The sequence below is a fragment of the Geotrypetes seraphini genome, chromosome 4, assembly GCF_902459505.1.
Source record: "Geotrypetes seraphini chromosome 4, aGeoSer1.1, whole genome shotgun sequence".
Lineage (NCBI taxonomy): Eukaryota > Metazoa > Chordata > Amphibia > Gymnophiona > Dermophiidae > Geotrypetes > Geotrypetes seraphini.
In genome coordinates this window covers 313,915,851-313,934,548 of record NC_047087.1, presented here as the reverse complement: position 1 = coordinate 313,934,548, position 18,698 = coordinate 313,915,851, and the positions used below count along the sequence as shown (strand labels likewise).

General features: G+C 47.2%; 1 protein-coding gene and 1 long non-coding RNA gene across 2 annotated transcripts in view; one reads left to right on the top strand and one right to left on the bottom strand.

Moving 5' to 3' along the window:
• Positions 1-18,698, bottom strand: part of ATRNL1 (attractin like 1) — a 1,517,170-nt gene that overhangs the window by 957,002 nt on the left and 541,470 nt on the right. The window contains exon 15 of the mRNA XM_033941321.1: positions 4,360-4,541. Within this exon, the coding sequence (XP_033797212.1) occupies positions 4,360-4,541 (182 nt within the window). The remainder of the gene's footprint in view (positions 1-4,359; positions 4,542-18,698) is intronic.
• LOC117359124 overlaps positions 1-18,698 on the top strand; it is a 138,365-nt gene that overhangs the window by 88,687 nt on the left and 30,980 nt on the right. The window contains exon 2 of the long non-coding RNA XR_004539160.1: positions 7,711-7,848. This is a non-coding gene — a long non-coding RNA (uncharacterized LOC117359124). The remainder of the gene's footprint in view (positions 1-7,710; positions 7,849-18,698) is intronic.

Sequence of the window (18,698 nt, the reverse complement as noted above, 5' to 3'; positions counted from 1 at the left end):
TTCCACCACCCCAAGCCGGCATCCGCACATGCACGGACGCGACACAATGAAGTCACCGCATTGCGTCCACGCGTGCCCCTTCCCGGCGTGATTTTGATGGGAAGCTTTTCAAAACCCAAAGTGCCGGGTTTTGAAAAGCCATCTGGACCCCCAGACATGTCCTCAAAAAGGAGGACATGTCCGGGAAAATCCAGACGGCTGGTAACCCTAACTTAGTGAAGCCGTGTAGGCAGCAGGTAAACTTCAGAGCAACCTCGCTACACTTTTAATACCACTGTAAAACATTGGGTCATGTGGAGTGATAGTAGTAAAACAGATTTTATGCTGCTTCTCCTAGGAATAAGCAGTAGATTTCCTCAGGCCATCTCAATAATGGCCTATGGACTTCTCTTTTAGGAAATTATCCAAACCATTTTTAAACCCTGCTAAGCTAATTGATTTCACCACATTACCCAGCAAATTAATTCCAGAGTTTAATTACACATTCTATGGTTTGTTTTAAAACGACGGCTTAGTATCTTCATTGCGTGCCTAGCCCTAGTATTTTTGGAAAGAGTAAACAAGTGATTCACATCTACCCTTTCCACTCCACTTATTATTTTATAGACCTCTATCATATCCCCCCTGAGCCGTCTCTTCTCCAAGCTGAAGAGACCTAGACGCTTTAGCCTTTTCTCATAGGGAAGTTGTCCCATCCCTTTTATCATTTTCATCACTCTTCTCTGTACCTTCTCTAATTCGGCAATATCTTTTTTGAGATACAGCGACCAGAACTGTACACAGTACTCAAGGAGCAGCTGTACCTTAGAGCAATATAAAGGCATATAAACCCCACTATTTGAGCATTTCAGTCCATAATGTATATAGTGCTCCACACATCTAGTAGCACTTTGGAAATGATTAGTAGTAGTGATAATAGTTACATCAGATGTATGGGTGGCATAAGTGCTTAGCTTTTATGCACATTTTAAGCAAAATTTACAAGGACTAGCAGACACTCAATCAGTGGCGTACCTAGTATATGTTACACCCAGGGCCCATCATTTTTTGACACACCCCTCCCCATCTGTACGAAAAACATGATTTTTAGTAACAATCCACACGTCACACATGAGTACCTAGGAAAAGGCAGCATCTTACATATTGCAGTGAGCAGTACATCAATACACCCATTGTAAAACTAAATAAGCCAGACCAGCACAGATCAATCCTACATCGTCAATCCTAACAGAAAACCATGTCTTTCAAACACACAGAACACAGAAAACACCTTCGCCTGGTATGGAATATGTCATCACAAACGAACCCCTCCCCCTTTTACAAAACTGTAGTGTGGATTTTAGCCACGGTGTTAACAGCCCTGACGCTCATAGAATTCTGAGCATCAGAGCTGCTACTACCATGGCTGGTGCTAAAAAACGCTCCACAGTTTTGTAAAAGGGGGGGATAAAATAGAAATACATAGACAAAGGTTAAATTGAACCAGTAAGAAGCTGGACTCTGCATACAGTGCACCACAGAAACAGCGACACATGTCTCCTAAAGCAATAAATAAATAGAAAATTTTTTTCTACCTTTGTCTTCTGTGGTTTCTGCTTTCCTCATCTTCTTGTAACTCTCTTCCTTTCATCCACTGTCTGCCGTCTCTCTTCCCCTATATGGCATCTTCTCTCCTTCTATGCCCCTTCCTTCTCTCCTTTCACCCTCATTGGTCTGGCATCTCTCTCCTCTCCTTCCTTCTCCCACACACTTCCTCTGCAATCCCTTTCCCTTTTTTCCCTCATTTTCCTTTTCAATTTATTTTCTGCATCTGTCTAGATTACGTTCTTACTACCCTCTCATCAATGTCCTTTTTTACGGTCTACCTAAAGCTTGCCACCTCTTTCCCTCACCCCTCCAGTGTTTCCCTAACTCAATCATTTTCTCCCCATCATGTGCCCTCCTTTTATTTATCCCTTCCTTCTATCATGTACCCTCTTTCTCCAATCTTCCATCTAGTATCTTCTCCTCTCTCTGTCCACTTCCATCAAGCATCTGCTCCCCTCTTTCTCTCCTCCCATTTCCTTCCTGCATTTGCTCCCTTATCTCTCCCATCTGCACTTCCATCCAGCATAGGCTCCCCACTACCATCCAATGTCTGCCCTTTCTCTCGCCATTCATCCCTCTTCAATCAGCATCTGCCCCCTTTCTTTCCCTCCAAAATCATTCCCCCTTATGTCTCTCCCCTTCCTCTGTACATCAATTCTATCAGCACCACCCTTCCATATCATCCTGCCCCCTTTCTTTCCCTCTACCACTCTTCCATTCCAGCAATCCTGCTCCTTTCTCTCTCTTCATGCAGCAAGGTCCCACGATGACTGTAGCTGCCGGCTGTCAGTCCACCCCACTCCGACGTACTTGCTCTGGAGCGGACTCAGCAGCTGCATGCTGGAAGGTCCCGTGATGACTCGTCTGCTGGCTCTGCTCCGGCAGTCGCAGGGAGTTGTGGCAAAGTCTCACAATGACTGCGTCTGCCGGGTCCACCCCCTCCGACGTAACTTACTTCTTCAGCAGCAGAGCTGGCAGACGAGTCATCGCGGGACCTACCTGCACCTATGTTTCTATGTTTCTATGTTTCTCAGCACGGCTGCCAACTCTGCTGCAGAGAAAGTAAGTCAGAGGTAACGTGACCATTTATTTTTTTCACCAAAAGGGGACAGCTATTAATTGACTGTGTATCCCTTCTTTCATTTCTTTCTTTCTGCACTCAGGCCCAGCAATTGTCCTTTTCTATTCCCTCCCTCCTTCCTTCCCATGTCCTTAGTGCCCCCTTCCCGTGTCCATGGTGCCCCCAGTGCCTCCTTCCCGTGTCCTTGGTGCCCCCAGTGTCTCCTTCCCATGTCCATGGTGCCCCCAGTGCCTCCTTCCCGTATCCATGGTGCCCCCAGTGCCTCCTTCCCGTGTCCATGGTGCCCCCAGTGCCTCCTTCCCGTGTCCATGGTGCTCCCAGTACCTCTTTCCCGTGTCCTTAGTGCCCCCCAGTGCCTCCTTCCCGTGTCCTTAGTGCCCCCAGTGTCTCCTTCCTGTGTCCATGGTGCCCCCAGTGCCTTCTTCCCGTGTCCATGGTGCCCCCAGTGCCTCCTACCCGTGTCCATGGTGCCCCCAGTGCCTCCTTCCCATGTCCATGGTGCCCCCAGTGCCTCCTTTCCGTGTCCTTAATGCCCCCAGTGCCTCCTTCCCGTGTCCATGGTGCCCCCAGTGCCTCCTTCCCATGTCCTTAGTGCCCCCAGTGCCTTCTTCCCGTGTCCATGGTGCCCCCAGTGCCTCTTTCCCGTGCCCTTAGTGCCCTCAGTGCCTCCTTCTCGTGTCCATGGTGCCTCCAGTGCCTCCTTCCCGTGTCCATGGTGCCCCCAGTGCCTCCTTCCCGTGTCCATGTTGCCCCCAGTGCCTCCTTCCCGTGTCCTTAGTGTCCCCAGTACCTCCTTATGTCCCCCCCACTGCCTTCCAGATTTTGTCCACCCCCAAAGCCAGCCTGCCTGTCTGCCTACCTATCTCCCTCCCTCCCTGCTGCGCTAAAGCCAGTCAGCTTGCCTGTCTACATCCTGCCCTCCCTGCCGCGGAAAAAAGAAAAAAAAAGCGCCTCTCCCATTCCTTTCCCCCAGTCCGCGCCTGCAATCTTACCTCTCCCCACCGACAAGAAGTCTTTCCGACGTCAATTCTGACGTCGGAGAGGACATTCTGGGCCAGCCAATCACTGCCTGGATAAGTATAGCGACAGCCTGTCTGATCACCGGCAGGAGAATGCTGAACCCTTTCTGCCGGAAAGCCGCCCCCACCCCCCGAAACAGTAGATCGCCGTCAGGAGGGTGCCGAACCCCTCCTGCCGGAAACCCCCCCAAACTCCCAATCTCCAGCAGGAGGGTTCCCAACCCCTCCTGCCAGAAAGCCGGACCCTCTACGGACCCCCCATGCTAACGACCTCTTCCCCGATGACTCCCCTAAGCTCCCCCCAACTAACCTTTAAATGTTGGCCGGCTGGACGGGTCTTGCTGCTGTCCAGCCGACAGGCCCACATCGTCGAAATGAGACGGGCCCGCCCCTTCCCCGCTAAGTTTAAGGCCTGATTGGCCCAGTCTCTAGAAGCCTGGACCAATCAGGCCTTAGGCATAGCGGGTCCGCCCATCCCCACTAACTCAAAGGTGTGATTGGCCCAGGCTCGTAAACCGAGGTTTGACTGTATATATGTATACATTTTTATTAGAACAACAATGCCCAAATGACAGTTTAAGAATCAGACTGGATGTCTGTACCACACTTTGTGAGGTTGTAGTGTCTGTGTGTTAGCGGCACTATGCACTTTCCTATCTCATTAACATTTACCTGCACTGTGTACTTCTGCATTTCGTCCAGGACAAATTCCACCTCCTTGGAAGTTGTTAATGACGCGAGGTTCCCACTTAAATTGTAGCAATAGAGTTTTGCATTGTCGTAGCTCTCCCGGCTGGAGTTTATGCGCAGACAGGCGTCCCCAACGTGACTCCAACCCTCGCCGCACAGGTGAGCTGCAATTCAAACCACAGATTTTCTTCTAGGTGAATTATGAAACTTGCAACACAAGATAGCAGGCACCAAGTCAAGCCCAATATCTATTAAAGGGCCTAGTGAAGAGCACTGTATCCGTGACATTATGATCAGAATACTAGGAGGAAACTTTAAAACAATCCAAGTACCTAAAATTTTAAAATATGTTTCTTCCAAACAAACAAGAATGACTTGACTTAATTATAAACTATAAGATTCTTCTGCTTTTGCTGCCTTCTAATCGCCCTTCCATTTCTTCCTGTTTCTCACCTCTCCTCTCCTCCAACCTTTCCCCTTGAGACTATCATTGGAATGCTTTTATGTTTCACTTATACGGTATATTCTAATATGGTCAATATGAGAAAGAAGATTCTTGCCTTCGAAAACTAGGCAAAATCGCACTAAAGTATCATCTTAGTTTAATTTTCTTTTTCTGTTTTGTTTCTATTTATGAATTATTACCAACAGCAGACTCCATTCTAGATATGTGTTTCTGATATGAACACTCTTGGCAGCTATGCAACAAAAGAAAATTTGGGTTCCTTTTACAAAGCTGCGGTAAGTACTAATGCATGCTTACTGCAGCAAAAAATGGCAGGACGTGCTGAGGCGTCCCATGGTAATTTTGTAACGTGTGTACTATAACTATAAAATAGAATTTATTTTTTAGCATTCTGGGGACACAGAGTGGACGTGTTCTGCACTAATCAGTTAGGGCCTGATTCTCTATAACAGGGATAGGGAACTCCGGTCCTCGAGAGCCGTATTCCAGTCGGGTTTTCAGGATTTCCTCAATGAATATGCATGAGATCTATTTGCTTGCACTGCTTTCAATGCATATTCATTAGGGAAATCCTGAAAACCCGACTGGAATATGGCTCTCAAGGACCGGAGTTCCCTACTCCTGCTCTATAGGATGTCGATCTCGGCAGCGCTGATCACGTGCTAATCACACATTACATTAGTGATTTCTATTCCGCCTGTGCCTTGCGGTTCTAGGTGGATTACAAATTAGAAGAGATCTGGACATTACCGAGAGAATTATGTAACAGTGATTCATGTACTTTACATGGTGTGGTAGAGGATTCAATTATAAGATATCTGGATTTTTCCAAAAGAATTACATAGCAGAGAATCAAGTGATAACAGGATACAGTGGAGAATATCAGTATATACGGGTTACAGAAGAGAAATTACCTAACAATGATGTAAGAAGTTTGTTGGATAGTGAGGTAGATGCTTATTTAGGAATCAGAATATTTTTGGAAGGTAAGGTTCTAGGAGTATTCACGAGAGGGAGATCTTGTGTGAAAGGGGAGGAGATTAGTTAGTATGGACGTGTTTTTTGAATAGAAATGTTTTGATTTCTTTTCGAAACACTTTGATGTCTGTTGTGTTGATCATTAGTTTGGTGATGGCGGGGTCAATTTTCGCTGCCTGTGTCGCTAGAAGGCTGTCATATAGTTTTTTACGTTGGGTACCATTATGAGGGGGGAAGGTGAATATGTTTTGAGTTCTCCTTGATCTGGATGAGTGGTAGCGGTATAGGTGGTTGTTTAGGTAACAGGTAATTATCATCCTAAAGAGAATCACGTCTACAATGTTGAACAGATGCCTTAAATGTAGGCCAGCATTTTACAGGCATCCATCTCATGCCTACGGAGACACATAGAGACACTTAAGCATGCCCAAGGCCACTTGCGGACAAAACCACACTCATGCCCCACCTTGGGTGCGATTAAGCATTCCTACGCGGATCCATAGATGCACTACAGATGCCTACAATGGAGGCGTCTGTGTTCGCTCAAACTTTTCTAAAAATGTGCATACCAATTGGCTGCCAGACAAGGGTAGGATGCCCACCACCGCCTGCAAACGGGCCACATGTTTCGAGAATCATGCCCTAAGCATGGGTATTGCTGCATGCTAACTCATTACCGTATTTTTTGCTCCATAAGACGCAAGGGTGCGTATTAAGGAGCGCATGTAAAAAAAAAAAAAACCACCGTACCTTTCCGCGCTCCTGCCTCAGATTCCCTTCTCTCATCCGGCAGCGGCACAAGGCAGGCGCGCGCTTTTTGCGTGCCTGCTTGGTCCCTCATTGCACTCCGACCGGCTGCCTGTCAGTTCTCGCTGCCTACTATTAGACGTGCCCACCACTAGACATGTCCTGTACCCTGTCCCAGCCTACTACTAGACCACCAGAGGGGGGACAGGGTAAAGGGCACACCATTTGGTTCTGAATTTTTTTTCTTGGTTTTTCCTCCTCTAGAGATGGGTGCATCTTATGGTCAGGTGCGTCTTATGGAGCGAAAAATACTAGCTAGATTTAGTGCAAGAGACCCTACTCCCTATAAAATAGATGGCAGCAGGGGCTCATGTGCTAATGGCCACATGCTAATGGGAAAATTAGCGCATGACCATTAATTTATTTTAAAAAAAAGAAAACTGGCCTTTTTTACAAAACTGCGGAAAAAAACAGCCTTAACCCACGGGAAGCACCCACATAAGGACATGCTAAGCTACAAACACAGTTTGTTAAAAAGGCCCGTATGAATTTGTCACCCAACATTATATTTACTAATAAGAGTACAATAATCTGTGGTGTATAACGCTTATTCAACAGTAAGTTACTTCTGTTCCTCTCACATCTTCCTCTTGCTTTCTTTAAAGGCCTAAGTTGGCTAGTTATAAATGAAAAATGTCTACATTTGACAGCAATCTTCAAACATGCGAAGAAGAAAGAATTAAGACAGATGGGGCTTGGTGAATGACTTCCTGGTTCTGTCATTTGGCAACATTAATAAAGAAAAAGTAATAAAAGCAGAAATCCCTTGAATCTCTTCCTCTGTCTCAGTTTCTGTTATAAAAAAAGAAAGGAGAAGAATAGAGACACTTTAATATTATGTTTTGACAGTCCTATGTGATATTTATTTTTTAGAGTTAAAACTTTAAAAGTCCTTCTCAAAAGACTCATCTCTTTGATAAATTTGTAACTTTACAATTATAGTGCTGTATTTTTATTCTGTTTGTAACTTCGCTGCCTGTCAGTTGTCTCTTTTATTGTGAACCGCTTAGAACTCTTATGCTATTGCGGTATATAAAAATAAAGTTATATTATTTGTATAATGAAATATCTATTTTTCACAGCATTTCCTCAGGATGTGGCCAGTGTGTGGAGCCAGACCATAACAATGAATATTAACGGATTCTCAGTTTCACCATATACCGAAGCAGGGCTTATCATACAAGCCACCTCCATCCTGAGAGTCATTATCAGGGCACCTGGTAAGAATATATTCTATAAAGGAACATGGACAATTACTTTCCTATATACAAACCTAGTCACCAAAAACTCTAAGAATTACAACATCAATGTGCTGGAAAAGCATTGGGATCATGACTATGGATACCGGACGTCCGGATTTCCCCAAACATGTCCTCCTTTTGAGGACATGTCTGTGGATCTGGACGGCATTTCAAAACCCAGCACTTTGTCCGGGTTCTGAAAAGCTTCTGCCAATGAGTGACGTCGGGACGGAATTTGCGCATGCACGTGATGTCACCGCATCACACCAGCGCATGCAGAAATGCCATCTGATGTCACTCGTTGCTCATGCAGGTCGAGGGGGGCGGGCCTGGTGCTGGAATGGGGAGTGGCCGGCCAGAACAGGGCGGACTGGGGGCAAGGCCATGGGTCCAGATTTTTCTTTTGGAATATCTAGTAACCCTAATCATGATTAAGAGAATTATAGAAAACAGAGGGGTTATGATTACCTGGGATGTTCCCATTCTGACTGAAAAAAAGCTGGATGCCAGAAAACCATATACAGTGGTGCCTCACACAACGAACTTAATTCGTTCCAGGAGCAAGTTTGTTATGCGAAAAGTTCGTTATGTGAAACGCGTTTTCCCATAACAATACATGTTAAAAAAAATAATTCGTTCTGTAGCATAAAATATGCTAAGATGACATAAAAAAAGATAAATTTTTTGTTATTATTTTTATTTAGATACATCTAAAAACATAATTGTTTTTTAAAACAACACACATTTTTTAAATTTAAAGACAGACTAAGTAGAGTCTAATTTTACAGTGAGAGAGGGCAGAGTCTCAGCGGCAAAAACTGGGACTTAACTGTTCATTTTTTTTTTTTTCTACCGTGTTTCCCCGATGATAAGGCAGGGCCATCAAATAAGACAGCCCCCCCTTTTTAGAAAAAAAATGTAAAATAAGGCACCCCCCCCCCCCGCAAATAAGCCACCCACCGATACCTGCGCTTATCCGAATAGGGTGGTACGGTGGGTGACTCCGTGTGGTCCCTGGCACCCCCGACACTATCGGGGCAAGAGGGAGCTCAAGCCCTCTTGCCCCCCCGACTCCCCGACACGATCGGGGCAAGAGGGAGCTCAAGCCCTCTTGCCCCCCCGACTCCCCGACACGATCGGGGCAAAAGGGAGCTCAAGCCCTCTTGCCCCCCCGACTCCCCGACACGATCGGGGCAAAAGGGAGCCCAAGCCCTCTTGCCCCGCCGATTCCCCAACTCCCCGACAATATCGGGCCAGGAGGGAGCCCAAGTCCTCCTGGCCACGGCGACCCCCTAACCCCACCCTGCACTACATTACGGGCAGGAGGGATCCCAGGCCCTCCTGCCCTCGACGCAAACCCCCCCTCCCCCCAACGACCGCCCCCCCCCAAGAACCTCCGACCGCCCCCCCAGCCGACCCGCGACCCCCCTGGCCGACCCCCACGACACCCCCAACCCCCTTCCCCGTACCTTTCTGTAGTTGGCCGGACAGACGGGAGCCAAACCCGCCTGTCCGGCAGGCAGCCATCGACGGAATGAGGCCGGATTGGCCCATCTGTCCCAAAGCTCCGCCTACTGGTGGGGCCTAAGGCGCCTGGGCCAATCAGAATAGGCCCGGGAGCCTTAGGTCCCTCCTGGGGGCAGGGCCTGAGGCACATGGTCGGGTTGGGCCCATGTGCCTCAGGCCCCGCCCCCAGGAGGGACCTAAGGCTCCCGGGCCTATTCTGATTGGCCCAGGCGCCTTAGGCCCCACCAGTAGGCGGAGCTTTGGGACGGATGGGCCAATCCGGCCTCATTCCGTCGTTGGCTGCCTGCCGGACAGGCGGGTTTGGCTCCCGTCTGTCCGGCCAACTACAGAAAGGTACGGGGAAGGGGGTTGGGGGTGTCGTGGGGGTCGGCCAGGGGGGTCGTGGGTCGGCTGGGGGGGCGGTCGGAGGTTCTTGGGGGGGGCGGTCGTTGGGGGGAGGGGGGGTTTGCGTCGAGGGCAGGAGGGCCTGGGATCCCTCCTGCCCGTAATGTAGTGCAGGGTGGGGTTAGGGGGTCGCCGTGGCCAGGAGGACTTGGGCTCCCTCCTGGCCCGATATTTTGTGGGGAGTTGGGGAATCGGCGGGGCAAGAGGGCTTGGGCTCCTTTTTGCCCCGATCGTGTCGGGGAGTCGGGGGGGCAAGAGGGAGCCAGGCGGAGAGAGGGCAGTTAAGCGCAGTGCCTGCGCGGAAGGATGCAGCTCGGGCGACTTCGTTGTGTGAAACGAAGTTCGTTGTACGGATCAAGACATAAAGTTCGTTGTGCGCAGCGTTCGCTGTGCGAGGCGTCCGTTATGCGAGGCACCACTGTATAGTGGTAAAAGAGAAAAATACCAGTCCTGTGGATTACAGGACCGGAGGCAACATGAATTTACTAGAGGTAGGTCTTGTCAGACAAATCTGATCAATTTCTTTGACTGGGTGACCAGAGAATTGGATAGAGGATGAGCGCTAGATGTGGTGTATTTAGATTTTAGCAAAGCCTTTGACAGTGTTCCACACAGACGTCTAATAAATAAACTGAGTGCCCTCGGGATGGGTCTCAAAGTGACAGGCTGGGTCATGAACTGTTTGAGTGGAAGGCGACAGAGGGTAGTGATCAATGGAGGTCGCTCTGAGGAAAGGGATGTTACCAGTGGTGTGCCTCAAGGTTCTGCTCTTGGGCCTGTTCTTTTTAACATTTCTATAAATGATATTGCTGAAGAGTTGTTAAGAACATAAGAACATAAGCGTTGCCTCTGCCGGGTCAGACCAGGGGTCCATCGTGCCCGGCAGTCCGCTCCCGCGGCGGCCCCCCAGGTCCATGACCTGAAAGTGTTCCCTACCTAATCTAAAATATCCATACCCTATTCGCTCAATGTCCTGTAAGGTAAACCTCTATCTGTACCCTGTTATCCCCTTCGCTTCCAGGAAGTCATCCAGTCCCTTTTTGAACCCCAGAATTGTACTCTGTCTTATCACCTCTCCGGGAAGCGCGTTCCAGGTGTCCACCACCCTCTGAGTGAAGAAGAACCTCCTTGCATTCGTTATGAATCTGTCTCCTCTCAGTTTTTCTGAATGCCCTCTTGTTTTAGTTGTCCCTGCTAGTCTAAAGAATCTGTCCCTCTCCACCTTCTCTATGCCTTTCATGATTTTATAAGTTTCTATCATGTCCCCTCTCAGTCTCCGCTTCTCCAGGGTAAAGAGCCCCAGCCTGTCTAACCGTTCGGCATATGAAAGGTTCTCCATACCCTTTATCATCCTCGTTGCCCTCCTCTGGACCCTTTCGAGTATTGCCATGTCCTTCTTGAGGTATGGCGACCAGTATTGGACGCAGTATTCCAGATGTGGGCGCACCATTGCTCGATACAGTGGCAGGATAACTTCTTTTGTTCTGGTAGTGATACCTTTTTTGATAATGCCCAACATTCAGTTCGCTTTTTTTGAGGCCGCTGCACATTGTGCCGCCTGCTTCATTGTGTTATCCACCAATACCCCCAGATCTTTTTCTTGGCTGCTTTCCCCGAGTACCCTCCCTCCCATCGTATAGCTGTACATGGAGTTCCCCTTCCCTATGTGCAAGACCTTACATTTCTCCACATTGAAGCTCATCTGCCATTTTTTTGCCCACTCACTCAGTTTGTTCAGGTCGCTCTGCAGTTCTTTGCATTCCTCAACAGTTCTGGCCCTGTTGAAGAGTTTTGTGTCATCCGCGAACTTGTTAACTTCGCACTTTGTCCCCGTTTCTAGATCATTAATAAATATATTGAACAGCAATGGTCCCAGCACTGACCCTTGCGGAACACCACTTGTGACCCCTATCCAGTCAGAGTAGTGCCCCTTTACTCCTACCCTCTGTTTCCTGTCCGCCAGCCAATTTTTGATCCATCTGTACACGTTCCCTTCCACCCCGTGACTCCACAGTTTCTTCAGTAAGCGTTCATGGGGCACCTTGTCGAAGGCTTTTTGGAAATCTAGATATATAATGTCTACTGGGTCACCTTGGTCCAATTGCTTACTTATCCCCTCAAAGAAATGCAGTAGATTTGTCTGGCATGATCGGCCTTTACAGAAACCATGCTGGCTTGATCTCATCAGATTATTTTTTTCTATATGCTCATTGTTGGGTAAGATTTGCCTCTTTGTGGATGATACCAAAATCTGCAATAGAGTAGACACATCAGAAGGTGTGAATAACATGAAAAAAGACCTGGCGAAGCTTAAGAATGGTCTGAAATTTAATGCTAAGAAATGCAGGTTATGCATTTGAGCTGCAAAAACCCAAGGGAACGGTACAGTTTAGGAGGTGAAGAACTTATGTGCACAACGGAAGAGTGGGACTTGGGTGTGATTGTATGTGATGACCTTAAGGTAGCCAAACAGGTTGAAAAGGTGACGGTGAAAGCTAGAAGGAAGCTAGGTTGCATAGGGAGAGGTATAGCCATTAGGAAAAAGGAGGTATTGATGCCCCTGTATAAGACTTTGGTGAGGCCTCATTTCGAATATTGTGTACAATTCTGGAAGCTGCACCTTCAAAAAGATATAAGAAGGATGGAGTTGGTCCAGAGGAAGGCTACTAAAATGGTGTGTGGTCTTCGTAATAAGGCTTAAAGATCTCAATCTATATACTTTGAAGGAAAGGCGGAAGATAAGATAGTCATTTAAATACCTACATAATATAAATGTGAAAGTTGAGTCTTTTTCATTTGAAAGAAAACTCTGCAATGAGAGGGCATAGGATGATGTTAAGAGGTGTTGGGCTTCGGAGTAATCTGAGGAAATACTTTTTTACGGAAAGGGTGGTAGACACGTGGAACAGTCTTCCGGAAGAGGTGGTGGAGACAGAGACTGTCTGAATTCAAAAGAGAGAAAGAGATAATGGTTACTGCGGATGGGCAGATTAGATGGGCCATTTGGCCTTTATCTGCTGTCATGTTTCTATGTTTCTATAACAGAATAGCACTGATTATAAGAGAGGTTGTTCCCAAGTGGATTACTCAGTGACTCGTGTGGAGGGAGGGGAGGGGAGGGAAGTTCCTCAAGTACCAAGAAATGCAGTCTAAGACTTAGAAAATGTGGCAGAAAAATAAAGAAATATTTCCCATGATTTTGGGTGCCACATACTTGATTAAAAAGAACTTCTAAGCGCACTGGATAACTTGCTTATACATGATACAGGCAAACTAAACACAGTCCTTTATGTGTGAACAAAGAAATCCTGTTTCTCCACTATTGGAACCGCTCTTTGGAATGCTTTGACAGGCATGTTGAGATTTTGTGGGAATGTGCTACATTTTAGAAAATTGTTGAAAATTTATTTTGTATAAGCATTTTCTGATAGCTGTACCTAATTTTATATTGTATATTACATTACATTAGTGATTTTTATTCCGCTTGTACCTTGCGGTTCAAAGCGGATTACATAAGAAGAGAACTGGACATTTCCAGGAGGGTACATGACATTGGAGAATACAGGTTGAGGGTATAGACTTAATAACAGAATGAGTGTATAGACATAATAACATTGGAAGATAAAACAGGTTACATTACATTACATAGCAGATTGTCTGTTTCCATATGTTGGTAAGTAATCGGTTTCGGTAGGATGATTTAGGTTCCAGGTAGGTTTTATTTATTTATTTTTTATTTATTTTTTTTTTTTTATTGGTCGATTGAGGATATGGTGCCAGGGGGGGCGCAGAACCTGGTCGGTGTAAGTGGAAGAGGAGAGGGAGATTAGGAAGATTGTAATGGTATTGAACAGTAGTGTTTTGATTTCTAGGGGAAGAAGAGAGGGAGATTAGGTAGATTGTATATACTTTTTGAATAGCAGCATTTTGATTTCTTTACGGAATGCTTTGAAGTCAGATGTTGAGGTTAATAGTCTGGTGATGGAGGGTTCGAGTTTTGCTGCATGCGTTGCTATGAGGTTGTCATAGAGCTTTTTACGATGAGTGCCATTGAGTGGTGGGTATGAGAATGGTGTCAGAGTTCTTCTTGTTCTGGGTGGAAGGTTACAGTTTAGGCGATCGTTTAGATAGGCAGGTGCAGTACCGTTGATTACTTTGAAGATTAGAAGGTTTGAATTGAATTCTGGCTCGAATCGGTAGCCAATGTGAGTCTAGGTAGGCATTGGTGATGTGATCAAATTTTCCGAGGGAGTAGATTAGTCTGAGGGCTGTGTTCTGAACGGTCTGTAGTTTTTTGATCATGTTTGTAGGGCATGGTAGATATAGGATATTGCAGTAGTCCACAAGACCTAGTACCAGGGATTGTACAATGATTCTGTAGTGTTCTTTGTCAAAGTATTTCCTTATTTTTCTTAAGTTGCGCATTATGAAGAATGCTTTTTGGGTAGTTTTGTTGATTTGAGTCTGCATAGTGCAGCATCTGTCTATCAGCACTCCCAGGATTTTGAGGGAGGTTTGGATTGGGTATTTGATTGCTTTAATTTCCAGGTCTGTTATGGATGGGTTTTTGTCCGTTTCAAGCATTAAGAATTTGGTTTTGTCCGAGTTTAGTTTTAATTTGTGGTTTGTCATCCATTTTTCTACTTCATCCAGTATTGTTTCCAGGTGTCCTGTTGAGGTGTGGTCTTGGGATTCGAAGGGGAGGAGAATAGTTATGTCGTCTGCGTAGCTGAATGATGTTACATTTAGGTTGTCTAGGGTGGTACCGAGGGAGGAGATGTAGAGATTGAATAGAATGGGTGAAAGTGGAGATCCCTGCGGGACTCCGCATAGATTTGACCATGGGTTAGATTTCGTATCATTTATCTTAACTCTGTACGTTCTTGTTTTAAGGAATCCTTGGAACCAGTTGTAAACCACCCCTGAGATCCGTATTGCATCAAGTATCTGGAGTAGTATGGTATGATCAACTAGATCGAAGGCGGCGGAAAGATCTAGTTGGATAATTAGGATCCTGTGTCCTTTACTGAGGTATTGTCGGGCTATGTCCAGTAGTGTTGCTAGTAGTGTTTCCGTGCTGTGGTAAGATCTAAATCCTGATTGAGATGAGTGAAGTATATTGTGGTCAGCTAGGTAGTTGGTGAGGTATTGAGCCACCAGTCCTTCAATCAGTTTGACGTATAATGGGATCGAAGCGATAGGTCTATAGTTGGTAGGTGTGTCTATAGGACTTTTTTGGTCTTTCAGTAGAGGTGTGATTATAATCTCTCCAAGATCTTGCGGGAATTGGCCATCTATGAGAGTGCTTTGTATCCATTGCGTGAGGCTGGTTTTGAATTTAGGGGAGGCATTTGTAAGTAGATACGATGGGCAGTAGTTCAAGTCGCATGAGGTGTGGCTGTATTTTTTGTATAGTCGGTTCAAGTCAGGCCATTGTAGAGTTGGGAAGGTGGACCATGTTCTGTCTGCAGTTATGGCTTCTTCCGTTGTGGGGGTTGTTATTAACTCATCGAGTGTGGTAGTTGAGTTGTTGAAGGTAGTTTTGATTTTGATGATCTTGTGTTTGAAATGGTCTGCTAGTTGGGAAGCTGTTGGTGTTTTATTGCCTTGAGTGGCAAGGAATGGGTTTGTGTCTGTAAGTTTTTTTACTAAGTTGAAGAGTGTTTTTGTATCGGAGGTGTTTGTACCAATTAGCTTTTCCTTGAGTTTGATGTTATATAGTTTGATTTGGGTTCTCCAAGCGGATTTGGTTTGGTCATTTCTCTTTTTTCTCCAAGATCTTTCGAGTTGTCTGCAATGCCTTTTTAGTAGGAGGAGTTCGGAGTCGAACCACTTGTCTGAGGGTCTGCAGGTTCTGTGTTTGGTTTTTTCTGGGGCTAGCTCGTTCAAGGTTGTTTCACTTAGGGTGCGCCAGTGTTTTACGAAGTCTGTGTGGTCTGTGGGGACGATTGCAGGGTCTACTTTGTCCCAGAACGTGGCTGGTTCAATTTTCTGTCTAGATTTGAAGGTTGTTTTTTGTGGCTTAGATTTTATGTTATTTTGAGCCAGTTGATTGTGAAAGTGTATTTGTGGTGGTCTGACCAAAGAGAGGGATGCCAGGTACCGTTGGCGATGTGAATATTTGGGGTGTGGAGGTTGTGAGACGCGAATGCTGCTATATCGAGTTGGTGGCCTTTTTCATGCGTGGGTTCAGGATTGAGGATCTGGTAGGATAGGGCGTCGAGGTATGAGAGTATTTCGTTTGCTTGTTTGGATGTGTGGTCTTCGAGGTGGAGATTGATGTCTCCTAGGAGCAAGTTGTATGTAGAGGTTAGAGAGTTCTGGAATAAGAATTCTTCGAGTTCAATTTTTGAGGTGTTCCATTTTCCTGGAGTGATGTAGCATAGCAGACAGTTCAAGGTGTCTGTGAGTGTATTGTCGGAGAGTTGGCATGCGAGAAGATCTAAGTGAGGGGTTGATTGTTTGTGTAGCACTTTTAGGTTGAGGTTGTTTTTTACTAGAATCGCTAGTCCTCCCCCTCGTTTGTTTTCTCGACAAACCAGCTCTAATTTTTAACCTTTGGGGCAGAATTTGGTTATGCATGGGTCCGAGTTGGATGTTAGCCAGGTTTCGGTTAGGAAGAGACAGCTTAGTTTTTCTTTGATTATCCAGTCTTTGATTAGATTTGCTTTTGGGCTAATTGATCTTATATTCATGTAGGCACAGGCTAACGAGGTGTGTTTTGTGTTGGAGTTAAGGTTGCAATTGAGGTAGAGGATATTTTTTGGTGATGTTTTTTGTTTTTGTGTGGTAGTCTTGTGCTTTGGTGGTGGTCGTTTTCCCCAGATGGTGGGAATGTGGTCTTGGCTGGTCAGAGAGCAGGATGTTAGGGTTCTGGTGGTGTGGATTTTTCTGGGTGGATGTGGTTGTCTGTAGGTTGCTGTCAGAATTGGGATGGGTGATAGGTGATATCCTGTGGTTTGCCAGTTTGAAATGAGTAGTGAGAGTATTAGGAGGGCAAGTATGTTTTTGTATTCGTGATTTTCCATTTTGTTTGTGGGGTGAATGGAGAGAGTTTCTGTTCGCTCTCCTCTCTGGTGAGGTAATTGCCTATGTGTTTAGACTTTGGCTTGTGGTGGCATATGAGGAGTCTGGTCCCTCGCAGGTCGGGGAGAGGGGCGGAGCAGGGCTCCCACGCTGCCTCTTCTCTGCTGGTCTCTGGGCTCTGGAACAGATGTCCGCGCTGCAGGGAAGTAAGTCGGGTCCCTCGCAGGTCGGGGAGAGGGGCGGAGTAGGGCTCCCACGCTGCCTCTCCTCTGCTGGTCTCTGGGCTCTGGAACAAATGGCCGCGCTGCAGGGAAGTAAAGTCAGGTTCCTCGCAGGTCGGGGAGAGGGGCGGAGCAGGGCTCCCACGCTGCCTCTCCTCTGCTGGTCTCTGGGCTCTGGAACAAATGTCCGCGCTGCAGGGAGGTAAAGTTGGGTCCCTCGCAGGTCGGGGAGAGGGGCGGAGCAGGGCTCCCATGCTGCCTCTCCTCTGCTGGTCTCTGGGCTCTGGAACAAATGTCCGCGCTGCAGGGAGGTAAAGTCGGGTCCCTCGCAGGTCGGGGAGAGGGGCGGAGCAGGGCTCCCACGCTGCCTCTCCTCTGCTGGTCTCTGGGCTCTGGAACAAATGTCCGCACTGCAGGGAGGTAAAGTCGGGTCCCTCGCAGGTCGGGGAGAGGGGCGGAGCAGGGCTCCCACGCTGCCTCTCCTCTGCTGGTCTCTGGGCTCTGGAACAAATGGCCGCGCTGCAGGGAGGTAAAGTCAGGTCCCTCGCAGGTCGGGGAGAGGGGGAGAGTAGAATAAAGATGATATAATGTTTACATTTAGACCTCTGTCTCCTTTTGCTCTTGTCTGACATTAATTTTAAGATTTTTTTGCGTCCCATCTCCACAAGTTCTTTTCCTGTCCCTGCCCCATTCCTGCAAGCTCTGTCCCCATCTGCACAAACCTCAAACACTTTAGAATCATAGGTAGCAACATTCTCAAGCTCAGATTGTGATGTCAAAATGCCTCATTCCACCAATGCCTAAGCTCCGTCCTCATCTGCACAAGCCTCAAACACTTTCAAATCATAAGTGGCAACATTCTAGAGCTCAGATTGTGATGTCATAATGACTCATTCCACCAATGCCTAAGCTCCGTCCTCATCTGCACAAGCCTCAAACACTTTAAAATCATAAGTAGCAACATTCTCAAGCTCAGATTGTGATGTCATAATGCCTCATTCCACCAATGCCTAAGCTCCATCCCAGGGCCACCATCAGGGCAGTACTACCAGTCCTGCATTCAGGGGCTCGGAGCTGACAGGGGGCCCGGGCTCCCCCAGGGTCGCAAGCATAGTCTCCTCTCCTTCTCCTTACCTGCCCTACCGCAGCACACAGCCGAACGGAAGTCTTCCCGATGTCAGCGCTGACGTCGGAGGGAGGGCTTAAGCAAAGCCCTCCCTTCCTCCGACGTCAGCGCTGACATCGGGAAGACTTCCAGTCGGCTGCTTGCGGCAGGGCAGGTAGGGAAAAGGCAGTCATATACCGAAGGGGGGGGGCGGTCCACCCCGGGTGCAGCCATGGGGGGGAGTGTGCACAGCCGGTCAGGTCCCCTTAGCCTTATGGCGCTTCCCCCGACCGACCGACCGACAATAGGCCCGGCCGACAAACCTCCCTGCCCTGTAGCAGCGAATATAAATTACCTTCTTACAGCAGCTTCAATACTCCAGCTGCTGTAAGAAGGTAATTTAGATTCGCGGCTACAGGGCGGGGAGGTTTGTCCGACCGGGCCTGTTCTGTTGTCGGTCAGGTGGGGAAGCGCCACAAAGGTAAGGGGCAGGGAGGGAGAAAGGGAGGAAAGGTGGAATGGTGAAGAAAAGACGCTTAAGGGAAATGGGTAAAACTTAGGGGGGA